The 16509-nt window shown below is 38.0% G+C and overlaps 1 protein-coding gene across 2 annotated transcripts in view; it reads left to right on the forward strand.

Annotated features, from left to right (window-relative positions):
- The window catches only part of nkain4 (sodium/potassium transporting ATPase interacting 4), a 67821-nt gene that overhangs the window by 38279 nt on the left and 13033 nt on the right, over positions 1 to 16509 (forward strand). For both annotated transcript variants that reach the window (XM_047370156.1, XM_047370148.1), the window contains exons 4-5: positions 1611 to 1811; positions 11514 to 11574. In XM_047370156.1, the coding sequence (XP_047226112.1) occupies positions 1611 to 1811; positions 11514 to 11574 (262 nt within the window). The remainder of the gene's footprint in view (positions 1 to 1610; positions 1812 to 11513; positions 11575 to 16509) is intronic.

Below are 16509 nucleotides of genomic sequence, written 5' to 3' on the forward strand. Positions count from 1 at the left end.
AGTTTTAGAGGTTGTGCAGCTCTGCTCCTAGCAAAAGTTTCCTTGTTAAAGCTAGGTTAAACAAATAGGTGGCACAACCAGTAAAATGTGAAAAGCAAAATGAAGCAATTGAGCAAGTGAGATTTCAACTACTATTACGTTTATTCTATGTCCAGTATTTTCTTCCTTTGCATTCATGACACACTCATAATAACAGGGGCATGACTTGAGGATGCACCAGCCATGAACTGGCCAATAAAGGGTCTATTCACTGGAAAGCAAAGACATCTGGTTGTAACAGACGCTGACTGAAATGATCTAGTATTACTTTTAACTACATTGCATTGTAATAATTCATGTTTGCATGCTATTAAAGAAAATAAAAACAATGACTTTGGTATACTTAGACAGCTTTGTAACAAATGTTGTGGGATGCTTAGGCTCATTGTCCATTTTGAGGACTCATTTGTGGCCAAGCTTTAATTTTCTGGCTGATGTCTCGAGATGTTGCTTCAATATTTTCACATAATGTTCTTTCTTAATGATGTCATCTGATTTGCAAATTGCACCACCAGTCCCTGCTGTAGCAAAACATCAACACAAAATGATGTTGTCACCCAGTACTTAATAATTATGATGATGTTCCATGGCTTGCAAGCTTCCCCCTTGCCATTAAAATGTAATGATGGTCATTTTGGCCATGTCTCCAAAGGTGAAGGTCCTTGTTCCAGAATGTGGACTCAGGGCAAAACTGAGAACATGCAAACTGTTATCTGACTTTCTATGTTGCTTTCAGAATAATTTCAATGTAGGGACAGGCCCCATGTTGGTACAGGGCTCAGGTCATTCTGGATATTAACTCTCTTTACCAGTTTTTTATCAACAAGTCCAACTCTTAGACACAGAACCCATACCTTTCCTGAACTGTATAATGGTTGGACATTCCTATGTTGTTTATTCCTGCATCTAAACGTTTGAGCAGATAAACCTGGCAGTTTCGGCCATCTCGAAAGATCTTCATTATTTTCCTATTATGTCATACAAAGAAGCAGTGTATTTCATGTGTTGCCCTAAAATACATCCACTGGTTTCCCTCTATTTAATTGAAATGTTGTGAATAGACCTATTAAAAGCTTAAAAAGCAATGGCATCATCATCAGTGCTCTCCCAAAATTTTTATAAAAGAATACAGATCTTAGCGAATAAAAAACAATAAATTTAAGCAATAAAAAACTAATTATTCTGGCATTTAGCAAATAGAAAAAAAATTTGCAATCCAAAGCGATCTAAAACAGGAAAATTTAAGTCTGATTCAATATCCGATAGTGAGAAAAAAGTGGAAGCGTGTCTTTTTTATGTAGTTTATTTAGATAACTGGATTCATCTTTGCATGTTAAGGTAATTAGGACCTTGAACGTCAGTAGATAAATGAAAAGAAAATTGATATTAGATAAAAATGTGAACTTGCCTAAACTAGTGTTGAATGATCACACAAAATCCTTTAATGTTTATACACTTAAGATCTCCTTATCTTGAACAACCTGGCTTGTATTCTCCATAAATATTATTTAAATATGCTTCATAAATAATAGAGACCACACAAAAAGGTTAATGTGTTTCTTTTCTTCTAGGAGAGTGATCTGCTGACATTTAACATATCAGCTCATCACTCCTGGTGGAGTGAGCACGGTCCCGGCTGTGTGAGGAGAGAGATGCAGGAGGCCCCTGGTGTCCGCACCACAGAGAGCCACTCCTACATCACTGTCATGGGCTGCTTCATGGACTACCAGTACATCGAGGTCATGCATAGCAGCGTGCAGATTCTTGTCGCTGTGAGTACAGTACCCATACAGAATTAGCACCAACACTCCCGGGATTACACCAAAGACATGCAGCCATGTTATTGGATCATATCACATGTAGATGGATTTATGAGTAAAAAAGGTGAACATAATAGAAAGGGTGGGGATGACTTTCCAACAAGTTCTTTGTAACGGACATAAACCTTTAAAACTTCTCTTGTATTTTGTCTTTCCCAGCCTTCCTTCCTCTGCTCTGGTCACCTAATGGAAAAAGGAGCAGTTGTTATGTCTGGTTCATGCTCAGACCTGCCAAGGTTTTTTCAAACAATGGAAGCACTGTTATTGTCCTCTATTTACATCCTACTATCAATACAGCAGAAACTCTCATCCTGCCAACATTTATATTTGCACACACCCAAGTACATGTATGAACAACTAAACCCATCCTCATTGGGTGCCAGGACACTTTCAGTCAACAGAACTTAGAGTTCTTTAGTTCAGAGACATAGATGTAGATGTCTCTGCCATACAACTACACTTTGCCTAGTTTGCAGAAGATAAAATAAAAAGACAGATGTTGGTTTAGGTGTGAGTTTGGTTTTTACTCATTCATTGCCATCCAGTCTTGCTATAATTAAAAGCTGAGAGAGCACCAAGAAGACCTGCTTGCTGCTGGACCAAATAGTGAGAATCCATGAATTGTATCCAGAATTGTTTCCAGATAAGAAAAATAATAAAAGGTTCACCACTTTTTAAAGCCAAAACACTCATTAAACCTTATTAGCTCCTTAGCTTATGGGCTAAGCATTTGTTTATTGCCATACTTGGACTCCAAACCCTGCATGTGAGGGGATGGCAGCCTCATTTAGCTGACATCTCATGTTATTTTCGAGCCAAGCAATCAACTCATATACTTCCCAGTACATGCTATATGCTTGAGAGCATATACTGGGAAGAGGAGGGACAAAAGGTATGCTTGGCAGGTTTTTAGTGACATCATTTTCCTGGTGTGCTAATTTCTTAGACTGAAATAAGTGAACTATGAAGTAAATTTAATGTTTTGAGATAATTATTGTTGTTTTAGTTTGTGTTTTTCTTCTTTGTGATAAAAACAAACTTACTGTGCATTCTTTTTGTACACAAAAGTCAGATTTCCCATTTCCCACAGTTTCAACCCAGAAAATGCAGATAAACTGTTATTCACTGGTCTTACTAATGTATGTGTGTGTTTTTTTTTTCCTCCATTTTTGGCTTATCGCTCTCGCTGAGGTTCACTGGAGTCTCAAACCCTTAATAGGAAGGCATATCTGGAGCACCAAGAAACTTCTTGTCAATTATTGCAAGTCAGTTAATGCCTTTAAGATTTATTAGTCGTGCTGAGGTGCACAGAGACAGGACAGATTATTGGACTCCAGCCTTGAGTAGCTTAAACTGTTGAAACTGTTCAAACCTGTTCTGCACAGAGCAGGTTGGAAAAGGCCTTGATTCCTTTGAACATCAGTCCAAACCAGACGCAGATAGTGTGGGTTATTGATAGAAAATAATGGGTATTTTCTGACGCCCAACTGATGCTGTCAATGTATGTTTCCGTATGTTTCTTTTCAGTCCAGCGGACCTTTGTTGATTGGATGGGTAATGCCAAAAAAATTTCATAACTTAATTTGGTTTGGTTCAGAACTGCCTTGGCAACGTCATCTAGTCACAACAGCTGTTTGTTCGCGGCACCATCACAAGATGCTGCCACTTAGCCTTTGTGTTGTCCTTGAAGCTCATTGGTGCTTCTTTGTTTGTCTACATATAGCTCCCATGCAGAGTCTGTGGGGTTACAAATTATCAGGCTGCAGAGGATCCTGGGGACCTCAGGGACTGATACAGATGACAAAATGTCACACAGGCTTCATGCAGAAATTATTTTTAGGTGAACTACTGAATTTTGCCTTTTCAGTGCCTGTTTGTTTATTTTAGAGTGTTAATTTTTTAATTAACGTTGTTCACATGAACACTAAAAAAACTACCTGGTTGTTATGTGTCAACCAAAGAAGAGAGGATACCAGGAAAGTCAAAGCAGAACATATCAGGATAAGAATATACAGAAAGTGAAGAAAAAGGGAGGTGTACCTTTTGGTCTTTCAAGGTCACCTGAAAAGGCAATAAAATATTTAGTTTGGGCTCCAAGGAGTATGTTTCATTACAATGAAAAATGTGAATACGGTAGCCAGCAATGGTGGGAGTTTTGCCATCCATCTTCTTCAATTTTACAATCCAGAAGGAAGAGATACCTATGTGGGAGCTTCAGTCAAGTCAGAGCTGTTTTGTTGTTTTGTCTTGCTGCGGGAAATGCTCAGGCAAAGTAACTTCATAATCTAGAAGGATAAGATTGAAGTTGAAGCATCGTTTTCTAACTTGGATACTAAATTATTTATGACAAAGGGGAATATTTTTCTCCATCTCTGCTTTTATTCTTTGTTGCTTTTACTGAATCCATACATAGTTTAATAGTTGTGCTTCTTCTACTTCAGTTATCATAGTGACTTGTTATCTTTGTAGTGTTGTAAACAGAAAAATCAACCTTCCTCAAATCATGGTCCTCTCTTCTTCACTTTTAAGTATATCAGCTGAGTCTGAGGGCACATTTCCAGTGAGATGGAGGGTAGGACAGTGTGAGAGATACACAGAAGCAGTGCAAGGGATGATATTCAGTTTACATCTGTAGACATTACTTATACACATTGATGAGAGTGATGAAACAAGCACAGGAGTTGTCAGGGCTGCTTGTTTTTCCCAGGCAGCTGCTGGAGAAGGTGCTGTCTTACGGTTAGATTATTGTATCATTTAACTTTGGATATACGTAGTTGCCGCAGGCTCTGCTTTCTACTGCTGCTGTTCTATTCCCTGAAAAACCTGCATTGGCTGGAAGTTGATAAGGAAAGAAAATGACAGTCTGCATCACTCTCTTGTTCCATTACTCATTTCCTCTGTTTTCATGTTTTTCTCCCCTCATCACAATCTCTCAGCTCAGTCTGTCTTCCTGTTTTCTCTTTCCTCCCTGTATCCTACTCTTTTTTTCCACCAACACAAAAGTGACAGTACAGTTCTTTTTTTAACTAGTACATTGTCACTTTGGCTGCTTTTCTCAGCTTAAGTAGCTCTCTGTTATATCCCGCCTGCTGTGGGTGGAAAAATGCCCCATTGGTTAATAACAGAGTGTAAAGGGTCGCTGTGCATTTTGTGGTCACTGCGTGGAAAAAGCATGATCACCCCACACATCTTGTCATTCGTTTCAGAGGTTAGGGCTCTCTCTTTGATGAGTCCATTAGTCCATGTTGTGTTTGCGAGAGCTCATGCTGAGCAAACAGCATCACTGCATTGTGAACCATCTACACTGATCTTTGATGTCCCTATATTGAAAATAAAAATTTGTGCACAGTATATATCAGGAGCCACCCATGCATATCTAGTACAATAGGAGAGTAACCCATAACTATAACATTTCAGCATTTATGTTGCTTCTTAGCTACATTTTACAGCATCTGATACAAAGGTTTTCTCATATCCAGTGATGGTGGAAACAGGGAAGCAGCCACGAGAAATGACAGTTGGGCTGTTTGTAGAAACATATAATAGATGGTTCCTGAGAAAGAGAAGAGACTAGCGGTATATTTCAAACATTTTGTTGAGCAAAAGATGCTCCTATCTGGGTTTCTGGTGTTCAGATCTAATGCTGATCTGAACTTGTATATTTTCTAGATCCTTGTGTCAATGACTTCCAAAAGGTTACTAACAGCCCTAGATTATTCTACATGTTCCAAAGTAGATAATGGCTGGAAAATAAAAAGAATAAAATAAAGCTACATTCTGCAATCCAGTTAGCCATCCTTTTGCTAATTCCTTTTTTAATATTTTTTTTTCCAATATGTTTGGCTGCCTTTTTACTAATTATCTGTCCTGCCCAGTACTACATTTCTGGTCCATGTCATGTTTCTGGATATCAGTCTGAACATAGATATGGGGGGAGGGATTTGACACAGCTTGTTGTATCTTATGTGAGCATAAAAAAAGGTTTGATTTGTAAGGTTAAGCTTTCTGATTAAAATCAGCTTAAAGCAACACAGGACCAAGGTGTCTGAACCAGTGGATACATTGTTGGTCTTCACTTGATAACTGATCAATGATGCCAGTATATGATCAGATACCAATAATGGACTAGATTGGACCTATCTCTATTTGTATATCTGTTTTTGAGTTTGCTCATATTAGTTTTGCTTTAATATTTGTCCTTTTTTAAACCTCAGACAGAAACCATAGAGCGAACACCATGGAAGAAAACATTGATGACTTCCTTTCCCTCAGTCTCTTAGTTTTTAGACCCCCGGAACTTAGTTTCCCCCTTGTCTTTTATTAAAGCCTTATGTAAAACCTATTTTAACTCAAGAACGAGCTGTGGTGATGCTTTTTATGTCAGCATTTGTTTGGCAGTTGTGTGTTATTTAATACATAAAATGCAAAACACTAAAAATCAAACATATAGGTAATGGCTCTGTATGGCTTGCTATATTTGTGTACAGACCTGCTTTGATTTGGGTGGGTGAGGAGTGGTTGAGAAGAACTGGTGAATGCGGTCTCTGCAGTCCCTACCTCATCAAGGGTTGTCATTAAACATGCAGCTGCCCAGGCACAAGCGCACACTTGTAATTTTCTGCAGAGACGCTTGCTTCCTTATTGCCAGGCAGGAAAGTCTTGTGTAATTAACCTATAGGCCATCTGCACCACCTCTCTCTGTAAAGGTCCATTCCTCTGGTCTGAAATGTGATATGTTTTATCTGCAAAACTCTTTTATTAAATTACATGCAGAGTTCTCATCTGGTATTGGAACCACAATCAATAGTGTAGTAATTAGCTTGTAGCTCACCATAGATATTTGTCACTTGCCTGTAGCCAGAAAACATCTTCAGAATTTTGAAAACACTCAGATATAATGCTGGAATTATTATGAGATTAACACTGTGGATTATAGTCATTCTGAATTTAACTAGATTATTTTTAATCCTTTATTAATCTCATATTATCAACAGTAAATTTTAAAATGTAATATGTAGTTGATACAAAGCACATCCTGATCATAAGGTAGTTACACACCCAGTGGACTAACACCTATTACTAAATGTGGGGTCTTAAAGGTGGTTATACATCTTTTTGGGTGAGCGCTGGTGGTTTGAATCCGAGTTTAATTAGCCTATGCCCTTTTTTTTTAATTAAGCACCTGTCAAATCCCACTGCCTCACACAACAACACTGCAGACTTAATTTTCCTTTCTTAAGGCAGAAACATAGAAAAAGCTAATATAATTGTGATTTTTGCAGTAGATTTCCTTGCAATGTTGCATGTTGCAGATTGCAGCTCATGATATTTTTATGCAAAAAAGAAAAAAAACTATAACTTCATATTATTTTTCCTCTGTTTTTGGCACTCAGTTGCCATTATAGAATTCTGCAGGGTAAAAAAGAGTGGATAGAAAGATAACAGGATGGAATAATGGGTTGTGGGGTCAAAGAAACGCCTGTGTTAATAAAACAGAAAGAGATACAGAGAGCAAGAGAAAAAATTACTGATTGGCAGCCAAATTATTTTGGCTTCAGTGTTATGGACAGACTTACTGAGTCACAGGGGACATGAAAGGCTTCATGAGATTAATTAATATGACATTAATTTCTAAAATAATCTCTGTGGCCCCACAGTGACAGGAGTACATCAGTGATAGAAGCTGATGGAAACGTGTGTCTTTGTGTGAGAGACAATGAGACACACAGATTTTATTATATGCATTAGCATACCTTTACCAAATAATCAGCCTGTGGACTTGTCACTTGCTTGTGAGTACACTGACCTGTATTAGCTTCGCCTTGTGGCAAAATCCACCTAATGGACCTGATCTTGTTAGCTACCTCTGCATGATACAAACTATCGAGCTGTCAGCTGACAGCAGAAGAAAAAGTTGGCAAACGTGCTGTTTGTTTTTTTTAAAGAATATTTCTGATAGGAGTCTGAATATTTGCTAAATATTCTGACAAAGTTCCTAAGTTAACAGCACTGCAGCCCAATGGGATATTTTTATTTGATGTATCTTGAAAGAGCAAATTCAAGAACTAAAGTATTTCCTTCCTTTCTTTACAAAATAAGAGTCTCAAACATAGACATACCTTGTCCAGTTTAACTCACTCAACCTCCCATCCAATAATAATAATACCATACACCTATTTTACAGGACAGAGTCACATGCTGATAGCAACTGGGCGGCACTTTGTGACACAGCCTTCACTTTGATGAGGAATACTGTAGTGTTTTAATATTTCAAGATCCTCTCTAAAGACAAAAATTGGTTGCAGTCATTTCAGGAAACCTAGTACAAACAGCCAGATTGTGTTTTAGAATCGCCAAAACATGAGATGAAAACATAGTTTGGAAGAACACTGCACACGGATGCAGAGAGCTAGCATTGAAACAGCCCAGTGAGGCCCACCTGGTGGCTTGTTGTACCCCAACACCTTAATTAAACACTGAATGTTGACTTTTATTTTCTCCTCTATTTCACTGTATGTTTAACTTACATGAATACGTTGCTCAAGCCTTATAATAATGACACAATGTTTATCTCAAACTCATGCACGTCCGCAAAAGTGAAACAAAACTACACATTGACACACACAGATGCACGTTGCAGTTGCAAAACAGTGCGTGCCCCATGCTGTTAACACCGTCTTGTGTTTGGCACTGGCTTTATACATATGCTAATTCATCTCCAATTCACTGCCAGTGTAATGGATGGGGTGAGACCAGCAATTACTGGAGATACTGGAGAGCACAAATGTGGGTGTGAGAGAAGCTGCAGAAGACGTGTAAATCATTCTTTGTTTTGTTTTTTTTGTTTTTTTACTGGGCATGACACCTGTTTTAATACATAAATAAAACATTGCATAAGCTTCAGTAAATATATAAATGAAAAAAAGAAAACTTTTATTCTAAGTAGATTTTAACCTAAATGTATTTTACATAAGTGGGAATCATGATGTGCAGTTATAACCCCTCCTGGGTTCTGTGTTTGTGAGGAGGGCAGTGTGCCCGCCGCTGTTTTAATTGGCATGGCTCGGTGCCAAACAATGGATGGATGGCATGGTGGCGAGACTCGATGTGTCTGCTTCGGAGTCGATGGCAGCCATCTGCCCGTGCCATGGGCTATTCTCAGGGCTGTGTGTTTGCCCACACGTGGGTCCTCCTGCTTTGTGCTTTTGGGTGTGTTTATGCAGACATGCAACTACTGCATGTAGACTCTGGCAAACAACCCTTGTGATATACTGACTCACTCAAACAAACTTTGGAACACCAGTCAGTTTTGTGAGTTTAATAAAGCCTGGATCACTTTATTAGTGTTTTTTTGGGTTTTGTTTGTAATAGTGAAGCAGCAATAAATTAGGTAGTAATCAAAAGGGACCCATTTCTTGTTTTTTCTGCCAGTCTCTGACATGCAGATCAAATACTGAAAGATTTGGGTGTTTCCCTGTTAATTAAATACATTAAACAAACAAAAAACCTCATTTTTTCAATCTGCATATGCATCAACAAACAATGTGTTCTTTAAAGCACTTTTAACGGAGTTTAGTAAACCTTAGAAGAAGGTTAGAAACTAATTCTTTGATTCATCAGTTTGCATAATCTTTTTCCCTTTTAATGGTCAATATTTGTTACATTTAATTCTTGAATTAATACAAAGTTTACACAAATGAGATTCGATGTGCTAAAGCACTTTGAAAGAAAATTTGAAATGACCAAAATCTAAACTGGCCGCTCAGACTTTAAAGGTAGAAATCATTGTTGACCAGTTAAAGCCTGATTGATGCATCTCTGGTTCCAAAGCTATTCTAAGAGCTGTTCTTTACACTAATATTCCAACTCATAGGTTTAAAATGATACTCTGCATTAAAGTCCCTGTGACAGTTTTCACAAATGCAGAAATTGAAAGAAAACTTCTTAATCTTAATATTGAAGAAATTGGGCAGTAATTGACATGATATTAGGATTAAAGACATGATAAAAGACAATTGTGATACAAAATAAGCATATTTCGCTGTTAAAGTTTGCAAGTCCAAAGTCGCCTGGAAATGACGTCAAAGGGGAAGTCTCCGGTCATTCATTGTGTGAGCGTCAATGATAAACGGTTCAGGTAGAAGCCAAGTTGCGTTAAAACAGCGTTAATATGGTAGACGGTGCATTGCTGATGGTGGCAGCGATACTACGACAGCAACCGTTAGTCTGCACTATTTTCCTGAAATGATCAGAGCTGAAAACCTGTGGAGGGACAGATAGGCTGGTCTCACCAAGCACAGCCAGTTGTGACCGGAGGACTTCTCAGCAAACTGCTTCGAACGAGACACTTCTGAATTCGGCAGATAAATTATGTCAGAAGTCAGGATATCTGACAGATGAAGGAGAATGTTGAAGCAGAGTCTATAGCCAGATGGATTTGGACTAATCACATTAGTCCAAATCCTACATTATTGCAATAATAATTAATCAATGAAAATTAAATATGTTCAAATGTAACTTATAGAGGAAATAATAACATAGCGAATACCTGGATGTACTGCAGTTTTTGTTTTCACTGTGGAGCAATTATATCTTACATCATAATTTTTGTCTGTTGGTGGTTAGCTGAAATTAGGAACAAAAAAAATATTTCTCAAAATCACTTGAGCCACAGACGTCTGTATGCAATAACACCTTTTTTGCATTTTTGCATATTTCAATGACAAACTTCTATGTATTTTATCGATATGTTGTGTGACAGACCCACACAAAGCAGAGCACAGCTGTGAAGTTGATGTGTTGTAATTGATGTTTGCATGCCTTTTAAGCCCCTTTTATTCTAAAACCCCTATATAAAATCCAGTGAAACCAGCTGCCTGTGTATAATTTAATCTCAGAATAAAGACAGTGGTTATGTTAAACCTCAGAGGTATGTTAGAGAACATTAGTGAACAAACAAAACACCAAGCTTTGAACATCTCACAGAGCACAGTTAAATCCAGAGATGGACAGGGTTAGTCAGACGTTCTAGTTGAAATTTTTCCGCAAGCTTGTAGAGCAGGGTGGGATCACAGCAAACATGTAGAAGAAGGTTGTCTAGTTAGATAGGATACAAAAGGAACTTTTTGGCATGCACAGCACCCTAAACACAATGTCAGCAGCATTGTGTCAGCTGCTGACACAATGCTGCTGTGAATTCTTTATATAAGAAACTGGTCAGAGGTTGAGAATCAGTATATTTTTGCAGTATGGTGTTAAATACATGACAATACTGGAAGAAAACATGTTAGCAGCAGCAAAATACTTAGAATGGAGGTGGAGGTTCACCATCCAGCAGCATAACGACCCTTAATAAACAGCCAGAGGAACAATGGAACGGCTTAGATCAAAGCATAATCATGTGTTACTATGGCCCAGTTAAAGTCCATACATAATCATTAAAGTTTGAGGTTTTTGATGGATAGTAATGTTAAAATTGTTTTAGAAATTCTGGTAAAATCTCTTACAGATATTACAGTTGGAAGAAAAAAGAAAGTGTCAACAAAATAAAACTAGTAATGTCTTCTGGATTTCTTTTCCCTGTGGAAATAATGCACGTTTCTAACTGTCAGCTCTATGGAGATTAACCACTCTCATTTATCTGTGTGTTTACAGCTCCTGGGTTTCGTGTACGCTTGCTATGTTGTCAGTGCCATCACTGAGGAGGAGGACAGTTGTGAGTGACAACACACACACACACACACACACACACACATACAAGCAGTTCTGAAAGGGAACCTTGCAACAACTATTGGATCACACCCAGATTCAGTCACAGACATGAGAAACATCTGAGCTTAGAACTGTAGAGTTGCATCTTTCTTACTCACCCGTTTCCTGTAACACCCCTCTGTCTCACTGCTTCAGCTCCTTGCTGTCATTTTCCTCTTTCCTCCCCCACACCAGCTGAGGCCTCTCACTACTTATTTCTTCAGTACCAAAAGGTCAATTTGTTCCTTCTCAACACCTCCTTCAGCCTATCCTCTTTTTTTTCAGTTTCACATGTGCTCTCATTGCCTCGCCTGTCTGCCTCATGCTCTTGTTACTCTAAGTCTGTCATTTGTCTTTGAATAGGCTTTTTTGTTCACTTTTTCTCCCCATGTGCCCCAGCTTTCTGAAGCCCGAGTAGATTTGGTGTTGTTTTTGTTTTGTGCCACAACTACAGTTGTTCCACCACTCTTGATCACAAACATGCACATTCCTATTTTTGGATCACCTTCCTCTTCCTAAAGTGCTTGCCGTGCAGTACCGTCTCCTTTTGTAGTGCAAAGTATGGGCCCAGTCTTATTCTTGCCCTGTCATGCAGTAACAGGCAGAAAGAATGAGGGAAGGTTGTGGGAAAAGACAAGGGGTTGGAAGTAAATAAGTCATGCGAAGATAGGGAAACCAGAAACCGACAGTTGTGATAAATGACCAAGCTGCTGTGACCTTACAGAGAGCAGGTCAGGGGTCCTGCCTGAGGTTAGTCAATCATAGGTCAGGAAACATTTGATCCAGCAGCAGTCATAAATACCTTATTGGTTCTGCAGTGTACCAGGCTGCATTTTTCTCATGCGTAAGAATCTGCTTTTACAGATATATTGGAAATGGACACGGAGAAGGAGGTAGTGGATGTGAAGTAACTGAATGAAGAAGGTCTGCAGGGGTAGTTTATGACGATTAGTTTGGTTTGTTTGAAAACTGACCTGTTGCTGATTCAGTTGATTTAATGCAGTTAATTGATTTTATTAACCAGACTGCCTTTTGACAAACTGGCATTTTATAACTGCTTAAACACTTCCTTTAAACTGAATTATTACTGACCTGAATTGGTCGGTATGTAATACTTAAATGGACAGTATGCAATTACATTTACAGTGTCTATAACCATTGAATGTTTTCTTCTGTTTAGTCACTCAAAAAAAATGGCCTTTGTAGGGTTAGCAAGAAGAAGTCCAATGCTAAAAGAACATCATAAGAAGTCTCTGGTCTGATGAGCTGAAAACTGAACCTTTTTGGTCAACAGTTAAATGCAAAAGTATTAATACCCCTGGCAGATTAAGATTTTAAATGATTTTCATTAAACCAAGAAGTTTGTTTTTTTTTATTAGAAATTATACAGAACATAAAATAAAATATAATAAAACAATCTAAAAGAAATTTTAATTTGAAAAAAATATATTTACCTGTTTTTATTTACATTTTATTTAAAGAATTGTAGCAAAAATATCTATACGTTTCTTAATTATCAATAAAAGAATCCTTATTGACATTACAGCAATCAAACCTTTATTGTAGTTGTTGATCAGATTTTACACGTTTCCACTGGTATTTTAATCATTTATCTTTGGTGATGGGCTACAAGCCTGGAAGGACTCCTTGCCATCACCCTAAGCTTTAGCTCCCTCTACAGATCCTCTATCAGACTCAAGTCATGATTCTGCCTCAGCCATTCCAAAACATATACATCACTTCCAGTCAGAAGAAACATGATGGTAAAGTTACTATATGATTTTAAAACTAAATAAGCTAAGGGGAGATATATTTAGGCATAAATATACATGCAAAACCCTTATACACACCATCCCCACCATTAAACAAGTAGGTGGCAGTATAATGCTGTGGGAATGCTTTCTTCGGCAGAGGCAGGAAACCTGGTCAGAATGGATAGGAGGCAGTGTCAATTCATAGTTTTGTTTATCAATAAACTTTTCTTACGGTTGAGAACAAGATGGAAATAAAAATAAAAAAAACTAATGAAGAATAACTTAACAGTATAAAAAAATTATTTAACAAAAAAATTTAAATGATAAAAATATAGTAAAAAGATGAAAACCAATCAAATCCAGTTTAAATTTTGTATAAATGTGGGATGAGTTGGAAAATAGCCAATGAGAAAAAAGCCTTGGAAGTGAGACAATGGGAAGCAAGGAAAGAGCGGATGGGAACATTTCGCATTTGATAACAAATTAGCTTTTTTCAAAGTGCATTGAGCAACAATAACTAGCAAGGATGCGACAAACTTGAAGAGACATCAGGAAGCAGGCCATCATGTAATCAATGCAAAGATTTTCTTAGAAGCCTAAAAAATACATTCCTCTATCACATAATATTTAGTCAGCTAAAATTAAAATTACTACACATTCATAAATTGTTCTTAAAGAAATAAATAACATTTTGATCAAAACACTGTGACTAAAGATAAAATGAACACTGATTTGTAGATGGACGGAGATAAATACAGGGTAATTGTGGAAACAACCTGATAGAGGCTGCTAGATGCTTGAGAGAGAGAAGATTAGGTTTAACTTCCAGCAGGACATTGATCTCAAACATTATGTCAGAACATCCATGAAATGGTTTATATCAAAGCTCAAAAATGGCCCAGTTAATGTCCAGACCCAAATGAAAATATGCGCAAAGTCTTTATAATTTATGTTCACAGATGCCCATCTAATCTGATTGAGCTTAAACTGTTTTTCTGTCTCAGTCACAGATTTTCAGATATATGGTTAGTGAAAGGGGGTTCTACAAATTATTGACTCTGTTAAGGTGAATACAAATGGACTCCACGATTCATTTTCCTTCCACTTAACAATTCTGTATTGCTTTATGTTGGTCTATAACATAAAATACCAATAGAAAACATTAAGGTTTATGCTTGTAATGTGACAAATGGAAAACGTTTAAGAGGTATGAATATGTTTGCAATGTCCCAACATTACATTTGTTGTGATTTTACATTCTATAAATGAACTGAACTACACAGAATTAAAATAATTAATGTGCTGCAGCTGAAAGCGGATTCTTGTAATTTCAAGAACCCTGATGTGGTTTCAGTGTTTCATGCAGGCCAATGTTACAAGCTCTTCTGAGGTGGTCACATTCCAGAGACTCACAGGCTGTGAGTGGTTAGTATCAGCTGCCCCACCCCACAACTCTGGGAAGTACCATTTATCCACCAGTCACCCCTAAATAATCCTTGCACAGCAACACAGTTTTAGTTGACAGAGAAAAACACTTTTGGAACAAAAATAAATTCTGTCAAGAGCGTTTGACTTGGATTTGTTGAAAACCATATCCGCTCTCAGAAACGGGAACAAATATCTTATGGAAGTGACAACAAAAGCTCAGAGTGAAGAAAAAAACGAACATGGAGTGATTTTTATTGGTTTAAATTATCTCGCAGTTGTTCTCTAATACAGGCTTTGCCAAGGTGAAAGGCTACAGTATTGCTTCCTAGCTCTTTGTTATTGTAATCAGCCCTTTGCCTGTGTGTGCACAACAATATTTGCTCATGCAGACACAGGTGCACAGACACACAGCACAAAGACCAGCTAGGGCACTTTTCTGCTCTCTTTTTCTCCTTGTATTTGATGTGCACATTAAAGCAAATCTCACTGAGCTCACAGACTGCCTCGGTATGTCTCCTCCTCCTCCTTCTATATACCCCGCTTCCCTCGTTTGTGTCAGTTCCAATTCCAGAGTGCTTCACAGGTGGATGCAATATCCTCACATCTAAATCCAATTCTGGTTTGTTTAAGAATCCCGTCTCTCTCAGCCTGTTTTACAATCTCGGTCTTCCAAGCTTTAATGAGGTGTGCTTGTACAAAGTTGCCGGTCTCTGGTCACTTGTTATATCAGCTTCATTAAGCACCTTGCCAGTCAATAAATCCCACAGCTGATTGCTCCCAACTGAGGCGAAGCAAGGTAGAAAGAATCCACAGTAAAATAGAAAAAAGATGGAGTGATGAAAGGAGGAGCGCATGAGAGGAGCTGAGGGAGGTGTTTAGAGGGAACAAGTTGAGAAAAAGGAATGAGGCAGCATACAGTAAAAAAAAAAAAAAACTGAAAACAAGATGAGCTTGTCACAAAGAGGGAGATAAAACAGGGATTCTTCTCACGCTTTACATTCTCCAGGGAGAAGACGCAGTTATATCTGAGTGCTCAGGCTTGGGTAAAAAAAAAAAACCAAAATGAAACACACAATGCAATAACAAACATCATATACCATCAGCTCTGGGTTTAACCAGACTTTCAGGCTTTATTATTAACAATAAGGGTGTGAGTGTGTGTGATATCTCAAACTCTCTCTTCACCTGTCAGTTAGTGAGGCTGCGTATCGGCGCTCACTCATACCGATGTTCTGCTTGTATTTCTGCATGTTTAGCTGACTTTGACTGGCTGGCTGTTTTGTTGAGTAGTTCTATGTCTGAATTTGTTGTCCAGTTATCAGCAGCAAGCAGGCACACCGACAGAGAGTGTGGTGGGTAAAATCCTCTTTGCAAAGTAGGTCATGGAGTTAGCTGCCTAGTGCTGGGATGAGCTCACTTCAGCTCGTCCTCTGATTACAATGTCGCCCTTTGTGCTGAGTCATATCTGCAGAAGACCATGGATGGATGGGTGGGAGGGTTTGATGGATGGCTTGATGAATGGATGGATAGATGGATGGATGCCTTTGTAGATTTCTTCAAAAATTTGGAGAACGTTTTTTTCAAAATAATATGCAAAATATTTAAAGCACATTTAATTTGAATTCTCGTTGTTTTCCTTGATTAGTGAGAATCTCATAAATTAAAAAACATGTTTTATTTCCTATTGATTCAGCAAGTTGATCAACAAAGAAGTTAAT

This window comes from Girardinichthys multiradiatus, chromosome 1, assembly GCF_021462225.1.
Source record: "Girardinichthys multiradiatus isolate DD_20200921_A chromosome 1, DD_fGirMul_XY1, whole genome shotgun sequence".
Lineage (NCBI taxonomy): Eukaryota > Metazoa > Chordata > Actinopteri > Cyprinodontiformes > Goodeidae > Girardinichthys > Girardinichthys multiradiatus.